Here is a 9,766-nt window from a genome sequence, read left to right as displayed (position 1 = left end):
GAGGAGCGGAAAGTTGGGAGTCAATCAGGAGGCGGCGGGGCCGGGCCGGGCCTCCTCCTCCTCCTCCCCTAACCTCCTTCTCCACCTCCTCCTCCTCCTCCTCTTCCCGGCCCTTCCTCCCGCCCGACCCTCCCGACCTCCCCGTCGGGGCAGCAGGCAGCGAGGACCCGGGACTTCCCTTCCACAGGGAAGGTTTATTTTTTTGGGAAAGGGCAGCCCTGGAATTCGGCTCGGCTCGGCCCGGGCTATGGGAGCGCCCTCTATGAGCCTTCCTCACCTTCCTCCTCTTCCTCCTTCTCCATCCCGTATTCCCGGGATGAGGCCCTGGGATGCGGCCTTGGGCCAGGGCATGAAGGTGCTGCTGTCCCGTCTCGTCCTGTCCCGTCCCCAACCAGCCAGGGTCACCTGTGCACACCTTCATCCCCTCCTGCACATCTTCATCGCCCTCTGTGCTCACCTTCATCCCACTCTTCATTCTCGCCCCCTTTCACTCACCTTCATCCCTGTGCTCACCTCCATCCCTTTCCGCACCTCTTCATTGTCCTCTGCACGCTATAATGCCTTCCCTCACATCTTCATCCTCCTCCTCCTTCCCATCCTCACATCTTCATCCCACTCCAAACACCTTCATCCCTCTCCTCATCCTCACACACATGCACATTCAGTCCCCTGCATCCCACCAATCTGCAGATTCCCTGTTTCTCCCAGACACCCACTCCATGGTGCCCAGGATGGGGTTTTCAGCCCACACTGTTGGGATTTCCCAAGGGAATGCAGCCAGGATCCAGGCCATGGTCACTTCCTCTGAGTGAGCTGATGGGTGGTAACGTGCTAAGCCACAGCAGACTGATCACATACAAGTCCCTGGCCACAACCCAGCCTGACTGTCAGGAGCTGCAGCCCCAAAAGGGGCAAAACGCTGAGTCCCCCTGGCCATTGGGCCAGCACACACCGCAGGCCTGTGCCACAGTACCCCAAACCCCCAGAGATAAATCCAGATGAGGAATCCTCCCGGCACCCTGCTTGGAGAAGGGATGTTCTTTGCATCCCATTCCTTCTAGAAACATATTTTTCTAATTTTCATCATGAGCTTGGTTGTATTCAAGCGTTTTGGGACAAGACAGCCAATGCTTCAGCCCGTGAAGTGACGGGCTCTGAAGCATCCAGCGCATTCAGCAATTGTGTGTGATTCATAAAGCCATATCGCATTCTTCCACCCTTGGCCTGGTGCTAACTTGTAAGAAATCTGGACCAAAAACTGCAACAAAATGGCTGCTATTCTCCAAGGGCTGTTCAGAGCCTCGTTACTCATCCCTTACTTGGGCAAAAATGACATTGAGAGCTCCTGGAGATGACAGCCTTAATTGAGTTCAATAGGAGTTTAGGCTGAGTAAGGCATGAGCAAACAAGTGTGCATTAGCCCATGAATAAAAAGGCTGATCCACAAATGTTTAGGAACACATGTAACGCTGAGCATGGGAGTGCTGAGGGGGTCACTGCTGCTCTGGCCTTGCCTTTTAGGCAGGGGTCTGGCTTCAGCATCCAGCACAACTGATAGCGATGCTGGGATGAGCTTGTTCAGGAGTGCAAAGATTCAAGGCTGGCTCAGTGGTTTGTTTCCGTTCTGCCTCTTAATTTTTATTTCTTTTCTTCCTCCTTCAGAAGTCCATAATCCTTGTTTCTGCTGTGTTTTTTTTTTTGTCCACTGGTGGGAACAGCAACTTCCTTTCTCAAGTTATAATAGAAAAGAGCTGCAAGCTGCAACGCCATAAATAATATTTTCTTATGGCCAGAACATCCAAGTCTAGGCAAGACACCAAGAACAGCTACAACATTGTAAAACTCCAACACTTCTCTAGAATGGATTCACTAATTAAAAAATGACTCTTTTTAAAAAGCAGTTGAAAAATATTGGCTTTCCCATTGCCGCCTGTTGCTTGCTGCACCGAGAAGGAGCCCATCCTGCAAAGCCACAGCTGAGCTAACCAGCAATGGGTCTGCCTTTCTCTCTAAAAAATGTTACCCAAATAAATACAAGGGGAGGGGGAGGGAAGAGAAGAACACCTCCTCACAATCACTTCTTTAATTAATTAAATTATCGCCACTTCAAAGCTGGAGGGCGATCCCCCAGGGCTGGGGCCATGGCAGCTTGCTGGGACCCAAACAGCTCCAGCCTTTCCATTGCTGGACAAGGAGTTTCCCAGCTCTGGTCTCCCCTTCCACACCCCCCAGGATGTACCAGCCCTTCCCTGCTCAGGCTGCCCACCCAATGGAGCATTTGCCTCCTGGAACCCATGGAAATATCTGTCAGCCCCCCTAGGAGAGCAGGGGCCGAGCCTGAGCTCAGGACTGGGTGTATGGAGCCCCCCAAGCCCCAGGGGTCTGGGGAAGAGGGACAAGCAAGCAGCTGGAGAAGAGCCCCCATGTCCATCTTCCTGCTCAGCTCTGGACCAGCATCTTTCCACTCATCAGCGTGGGATGGCGATGAACCACTGACAGAGCCGCCAGCACTGCAGTGACACTGGTCCTGGCTGGGATGTGCTGCTCAGCAGTGAGGTGGGGCCTTGTTTTTTTCCTCCCCTTTGCCTTATAAGCATCTCTGCAAAAATAAAATGCATTTCCCAGGAGGTTCCCTCGAGGAGCTGACGACAGTCATCTCTGGCCGCTGGCCACGCTTCTGCCCCTGCAGGAGCACTTTGTGGGGTTAAATCCATGCCTGCAGCACCAGCCCAATGCCAGCCCCCCTAAAACGAACCTTCAGAAACCTCAAAGTCTCACACTGCAGGGAAAACATCACCCCTGGGGACCGAGGAAGCCCTTTCTCCAAGGAATACACACACTTTGGACTCAAACACCATTGATAAGGCTCTTTCTTCTTTTTTTTTTTATCTTTTCTTGCAGCGAGCATTCCTTTCACACCCACGCACACCCCAGCATCCTCAGCCATTGGTCTGCCGGCGCATCCGTCACACTTTCCGCCGGCCAAAGTAGATACACATTTCAACTGCTTCCATCCCTCATCTCCTCTGGTGTTAACAGCCAGCGCAAACAAAGGGCCCGAATATCCATCGCCCCATTAAATTGTTTTCATTCGTTTCTTCTGCCACAGTTGGTTTGCGTTAGAGCGTTTGTGTAAGGGATTTCGGGTGGGCGGCTGATGCAGTGGCTGCTCTGAGAGTGGGTGACATTGCACAGGAGGGACACCCATGGCAGGGATTTTGCTCTGCCATGGGCAGCAGGCCAGGAAACCTGAGGGGTTTGCAAGCAACAATGGGCAAATGGAAAATGGAAATGTTTTGGGTGAGGGGAGGGAGAATCGACCTGGGGAGCAGCTGGGATAACAGCAGACAGAACCTGGGGAGCCCAAACCTCTCTCTCTCACCCTGCTGCTTCTTTTCTCCTTGCACAGGAGGAAATGGGGACAAGTATTAGCTCAACCATTAGCTGAGCTCGTCCCGATTTCAAACAGATGTTGGGTTTGTGGCTGGATTTGGGCAGAAAGCTCTTGCTTTCCCCACATTTGCTGGCCATACCTCGCCAGGGACGCTGGCCCTGAACTGCTGTGGCTGGTTCTCCCTTCAGCTCACAAGATGTTCTCTGAGCTTGCTGCATGGGTAGTGGATGATGTCCCATGCTGGCTGGCTTGTCCCCAAAGCTGTCCACCTCTGCCTACCCCGCCACGAGCATCTGCCCATGAATCATGAAGCCCAGAATCATACAGCTGGGGAAAATCTCCACTCCCATCTGCAAAGCCACTGGGGCAGAAGTTCACCAGTGGTCCAGCAGCAGCTCAGGGTCCCCCTGTCACTGTCCTCTGTCCTTGGCTCCAGGCAGACAGGCTCGGGCCATGGTGATGTTGCGACACTGCCCAGAGAGGATGAGCATCCCTCTTGCACCATCACATCCATCTCATCCATCCACTCCTCAGCCTTTCCACTGCAGCTGCCTCTCAGCTGCAGTAACCTGGGGGACTCAGATCACCCCCAGAATGGGGGAACAACCCGTATGTGTCCTGGGAAGGGAATCCCAAATTGTCCTGGAGTCAGTGGGTGAGCTGAGCAGGTGAGAGAAACAGCATCAGAGAGCTGAGGATGGTGTTTCAGGGCTCCTTGGCATCTCCTCGTTTTTCTCACCACTGAATTAATCAGATTTGGGACTGTCTGTGCAGCCAGATCCTCACCCCATAAATGGTGAGATTGGGGGCATGAGCTGTCCTGCTCCCACCGAGCTGCCTCTCTTCAGCCTCTCCCCTTCCCAGTGACTCCCTGCAGCTCCCCACCAGTCTGAGACAGGGGACGGCACCTTGTGTCCACCACCTCTCATGAACAGAGAGCACCAGTGAGGCAGCTGTGGGGACACCTGGGACTCGTGAGGTCTGGAGGGACATCACAGAGTGAAGGGGCAACGAGTGTTGCGGGCACAGGGAGCTCGGCGGGCCCTGCCTGGGTGCTGAACGTGACTCAGCACCGCACCACACCTCATGAGTCACTCCACTGCTTCCTGGTGCACCCTGAGTTTTCTCTTCCAGGTCCCTCCTGGCAGCACTGACCCAGCTGGGCCACCTGCCAGCAATGCCAGCTCTGCCTCACGTGCCTGCCAGCCCTCCTCTGCTGGCACTGTCACCCCTCAGCACGTGCCTGTGTGCTGCCGGTGCCAGGCTGCTTCTCAGGGACGCAAATCCCCAGCATTTTCTGGGCAGTGGGGTGAGACCCAGTGGATGCAAACACAACCATGGGCGCTGGCCATCTGTTCACATGGGGGCAAAAAGGGGCAAAAGAGGGGCTTTGTGCCCAGCGGGCAACGAGCCAGGATGGGGGTCTTGAGCCAGGAGCTTAGGCAGAGCCCACCTGCATGTGGGCAGGGATGAGGAAACACAAAGTGAGGAGACCACCTACCCCCTTCTCACTGGGAGACTGAGCATAAAAATTCAAACCATAATAAAAAAAAGGAAAAAAAAGGGGGGGATGAGTTTCCAGGATCTGAGTCCAAGAAGCATCTCAAAGGGATGAGACAGGAATTGCAGTCAGCCTCATCTGCTGAATATACCCCCAGCCTGGCTCTGCCATCACCCCAGCCCAGCAATTTGCCCCAAATTTGCCTGGAGAGGGTGGCAGCAGCTGGGTGAGCATCCCACAGCCCTCAGCGGGCACCAAGTGCCTTGAACCACCCCAGAACAACTGTGACCGCAAGAAGGTGGAAACACAGGGAGCGGAACAGGACAGGGATGCAGGAGCATCCTATGGGCACTGGCAGGCAGCCCCCATGGTCCTGGCAGCCCCGGTGGTCCCGGCAGCCCCGGTGCAGGTGCTACTCGCAGGCCAGCTTCCCATCGAAGCTGGAGAGGGCGATGGCGAAGGCCTGCACGGCGCACAGCGGGTAGTTATAGTCCATGGTGAAGGCGTCATCTGCCACACGCCCAAACTGCATCACGATGTAGTCGGCTGCAGGAGAGAGGGCGAGCAACTGGGATGTCACCTGTGCACCCAGCCTGCCTTTCCCCAGTGAGCCCACGCAGCAGCATCCCAAAGAAGCTGCCCACGCGCCCTCACCCAAACTCTGCCTGTGGCTCCTGTGCTGGCTGCGCTGTACTGCAGCACAGATCACCAAAAAGCATCATTTTCCCATTGCACAGACCTCTGGCACCTCCAGCACCCCACAGCCCCCCAAGGGACAGGGACCCCACTCACCCCACCCCCCCCAGACCGTGGGATCGCTGCTACTGGAGGGCGGGTGACAGGAAATCTGTAAAAATAACCAGGGGCCCTCAAGAGGCTTTTTCTGTCCTGTAACCCAACACCCTGGAGGCCAAGGGCTTCTGACTGCGCCGGACAGGTGACGAGTGGCCGCATCCAGACAGAGCTGCTGCCACCCCTGAGGGACTGTCCCCGAGGCACAGTGAGCCCGCCAGTGCCAGCAGTGTGGGGAGGGTGCTGGGGACAGTGCTCTGGGGTGGCCTGGGCTGAGTGGGTGGCTGCAGTGTGACAGAGGGCTCAGCACCCCACAGGATCTCTCCTTGTCCTAAATCTGCCTGGCAACAGGAGCCCCACACGCTGCCCCTACCAGCGCCAGTGCCCACGGGCAGCTCCTCTGGGGTGCCTGTCCAGCTTCATCCCAGCTCCAGCAAAGGCAGGCAGGACCCCAGAGCATGAGAAAACTAAACCTCAGGCTAAACACGGGTGTTGGGGCCAGCTCATGAGCAGCGCTCCCCCATCCTATCCCCTGTCCCATCCCACCCCCGTCCCAGCTTACGGTCACTGCTGTGCACGATCTGGAAATTTTTGACGGAGGCATGGGTGACCCGGCCGTGGAAATTGAGGACGTAGGATTGGGTCTCATCGTTCCACACTGGTGCCTTGTTGTGCAGCTCGATCACATTGTCCATGTTCCTGTTCTGCCATCGCATCAGGAGGCCATCGTTATCCTGGGGAGGGGCAAGAGGGAGCAGAGCAGAGTTGGGGTGACCCCTCCAGAGTCCTGCCACCTCCTGTGGCTTTGCCTGGGGGATGCTCTGTTGCAGTACCCAGCTGGAAATGGGATCTACCATGGAGAAAAAACCAGACACCATGTCTCCCACGTCCCATGGACACCTTGAATTTCAGGGACACCTGAAAGCCTCTCCATGCCCCAAGATGGGTAAAATCCAAGGCGGTCCCTTGCAAACCCAGCTCCCAAGGAGTTTCTCCCAGTCTGGGCCCTGACTCACGTTCCGGGGCCGGATGGGCACCCTCTCACAGTCAGCATTCATCCCAGGGATGATGACAGTCATCTTCCGGGGGCCTTTGAACCCTAAAACGTTGGTCTCCTGCAAGAGAAACCCCATCTCTAAAACCAGCAACCACCGCAGGCTGCAGCCTCTCACCGGGGCTGAACAAGGGCTCAAGGGTGTCTCCAGCCCATCCCACACCTCTGCAAGCCCCAGCGAAGGGGTGCAGGGTAGGAGCCCCTCTCTGCCTGCCCAGGAGGGCCGGGGAGGGAGCCCAGTGTGGCTGCTCTTACGTAGACCACGGCCGAGAGCTCCTGGCGCACGTTGGACCAGTCAGCGTTGGCCCTGTCGGGGTTCGCGCCGTTGTCAAACACGGTGAATCTCGTACCCATCAGGTTGGATCTGCACCCAAGGGTGGGAGATGGCTGTGGCTGATGCCACTGAGCCCGCTCCACCCCCTCCATGACCCCTCTCCAGGCACAGCCTTGGCTTTGGTCTGGCTGCAAACCCCTGGTGCAGTGCCCCAACAATGCCGTCTTTCCCACTCTTGAGTCATTTTCTTGGGTTCAAGGCAGCCCTAAATCAGGGTGTTATAGGGTGCTGCAACCACGGGGACCCCCAGCATTGCTGTGTGGCTGCTGGCAGTGCAGGCTGGGACTTGCCAGGCGCCTTTTCTAGCCATGACCTGTCTGCTGGGAGGAACCGGCCAAGCTTGTTTTCCCCTTTCAGCCCCCCACCACTCCTCAGGTCAGGCACAGCAGTGGGAAATGCTGAATTTAGCCTCCTGTCTGCCCCAGCCATGGCTTGGGAGAGCCTGTAAGCCATGGAGTGGGAAGAGGGTGCTGCAGAAATGGGGTGCCACCAAAATGGGGGGCCACATCTGCTCCTACCTCAGTTTCCCGATGAAGTTCTCTCCACCCCGTGACAGGTCAGTGGGGTCGATGGAGATGAGGTAGTTGGAGGTTTTGCTCTTCTTACGCTTCCTCCCAGCAAGGAGGAACACCTGGTAGAGCAGTGGGACCATGTGGGAATGGGACATTGTCACTGCCATTGCCACTGCTGTCCCCAGCTCACCCCCCAACAAGTCACTGCCATGACCTTGAGCAAGTCATGACGATGATCCCCAAAATACTGGCTGCATTATGGGGCAGGAGGAGCTGAGACCAGCCCAGCTTTAGCACGGCTCTCTAGCCAATGTTAGCTCATCATCCCAGGTACCATCCACAGGGGCCTTTCCCTGGAGGAATTGCAGGAGAGGGGAGCAGCCTCATTCAGGACACACCAGCACAGGGGGATGCAGGCGAGCATCCCCCCCAAACCCTGAGGGTGCTCCCTGGGATGGATGCAGAGCCCCAGGGATCCCCACACCCCCATCCCAAATCACCTTCTTGTCATTGTCCAAGTGAAGGTAATAGGTGGGGTACAGCCCCCGGTCCATGCCCCTCTTGTCCCGTGTCACCCGGCATTTGATGGTCACCCCCTGCGGCGCCGGCTGCAGCACAAACTCCTCCAGGTTGTCCACCTCGATGACAGGGGACGGGGGCCTCTCCTCCTTCTGCTGCTGCGTGAGAGGGGATGGTGACCCAAAGCCGCCCTCCCTTCCCAGGTAATTGCTCCTTGCTATCCATTCCCCCGGGCTGTGGCCCTGCAGCCGGTGGCTCTGGGGACAGTACCGTGGCGGGTCTCACTGGGAGTGCTGCAAACCTCCTGACCCGCCCTGGAGGGAAGAGCTGCTCTTCCCCTGCCCCGAGGGGATCCCCATGGCTCTGAGTGGTCTTCTGTACCTTCTTTGATTTCTTTGCTTTGCCCTTCTTGTTGGAGTTTTTCTGCAGGGTCTCTGGAGTCTCCTCCTCACTCTCAGCCTGTTTGGGAGGAACTGTGGGCAGGAACAGGCAGGGGCATAGAAGGGAGAAAATCCTGACTCCACTGAGCCCCAAAATCAAGCTCAGCACAGACCCGTGCCAACATCAGTGATTGTAACCCCCCTCTTCATGGCCAAGCTCACTGCATCCCCAGAAGCCCCACCAGAACCCACCAGTGCCGGATTCTCACCTTTCTTTTTGGATTTTTTCTCCTTTGGGGGGTCCCCACCAGTCTGGAAGAGGGATGCTGGGTTTTTCTTCTTCTCTGACCTGATGGGTTTGGTGCTGGAGTCAGAATCGTCCTCCTCATCACTGCTCGTGGCAGCTGTGAGGGACATGAGGGACATGGTCACACAACAGTGAGTGCTGTTGGCTCAGGGTGATGCCATCAGGCAGCAGGACTGGCTGCCACCCCCTCCCGCTCATCCCATACCTTTCTTCTTGTTTTTCTTCTCCTTCTTCACCTGGAACACAGACATTGGCTCCTTCTTGGTGCTTTTGGCAGATTTGGTTTTGCTGTCAGGGTCACTCTTGTCTTCTGCTGGGACAGAGGAGCTGATGACCAGCCAGACAGGGGGATGGGAACGGGCAGTGATGGGGACAAGGAGGTGGCAGGGTCGGAGCAGCAGGAAGGGCTGAGCAGGGGGGATATTGCATGGGTAGGAGGCGATGGCTCTGCAGCCCCCTGAGCCTCCCGGGACAGCGACGGGGACGGGGTGCAGGCCCTTCCCTCCTCCCGGCAAGGACAGATGCAAGCGGCAACAGAGCTGGGCTTAAGCCATCCCTGTCCCCTGGGCACTCACCCTTCGGCTTCAGCTTCTTCTCCCCCCCGCCTGAGAGGGGCTCTTTGGGAAGCTTCTTCTTGAGCTTTTTTGGCGGGTTTTTATTCTCCACCTCTTCTTCCTCTTCCTCATCTTCCTCATCCTCAGCCGGCTCTGCCGAGAGGTGACCACGGCATCAGCCAACACAAGGTCCTTCGGCAGCGGGGGACCCCAGCCTCGTGGCGTGCGAGGAGGGACCCTCCCTGGGCAGCAGCGGCCGGAGTGGGCGCTCGTCCCGTCACCCCGGGCTGGTGGCCGAGGGGCCCGGCCGGCCCGGCCGCGCTGTCCGGCGGGCGTGGGACGTGTCCAGCGCCGGGCACTGCGGGCGCAGCCACCGCGCTCCCTCACGGCCGCGCCCCTTCTCGCTCCTGGGAGAGGCC

At 57.3% G+C, this 9,766-nt stretch overlaps 1 protein-coding gene across 3 annotated transcripts in view; it reads right to left on the bottom strand.

Moving 5' to 3' along the window:
- Positions 1–2,068: 2,068 nt before the first annotated feature.
- Positions 2,069–9,766, bottom strand: part of TULP1 (tubby like protein 1) — a 33,657-nt gene continuing 25,959 nt past the window's right edge. For 2 of the 3 annotated variants that reach the window (XM_017727191.1, XM_017727193.1), the window contains 10 exons: positions 9,369–9,500; positions 8,999–9,103; positions 8,756–8,890; positions 8,488–8,579; positions 8,088–8,264; positions 7,594–7,706; positions 6,997–7,105; positions 6,704–6,802; positions 6,250–6,421; positions 2,069–5,441 (listed from right to left, as the gene is read on the bottom strand). In XM_017727191.1, coding sequence (XP_017582680.1) covers positions 5,308–5,441; positions 6,250–6,421; positions 6,704–6,802; positions 6,997–7,105; positions 7,594–7,706; positions 8,088–8,264; positions 8,488–8,579; positions 8,756–8,890; positions 8,999–9,103; positions 9,369–9,500 — 1,268 coding nt within the window. In that variant the 3' untranslated portion in view covers positions 2,069–5,307. The remainder of the gene's footprint in view (positions 5,442–6,249; positions 6,422–6,703; positions 6,803–6,996; positions 7,106–7,593; positions 7,707–8,087; positions 8,265–8,487; positions 8,580–8,755; positions 8,891–8,998; positions 9,104–9,368; positions 9,501–9,766) is intronic. The other variant, XM_017727192.1, reaches the window with a different exon arrangement.

Source organism: Corvus brachyrhynchos, unplaced genomic scaffold (genome assembly GCF_000691975.1).
Source record: "Corvus brachyrhynchos isolate BGI_N302 unplaced genomic scaffold, ASM69197v1 scaffold72, whole genome shotgun sequence".
Lineage (NCBI taxonomy): Eukaryota > Metazoa > Chordata > Aves > Passeriformes > Corvidae > Corvus > Corvus brachyrhynchos.
The sequence above is the reverse complement of the archived record's forward strand: the minus strand, read 5'-3'. Positions and strand labels throughout refer to the sequence as shown.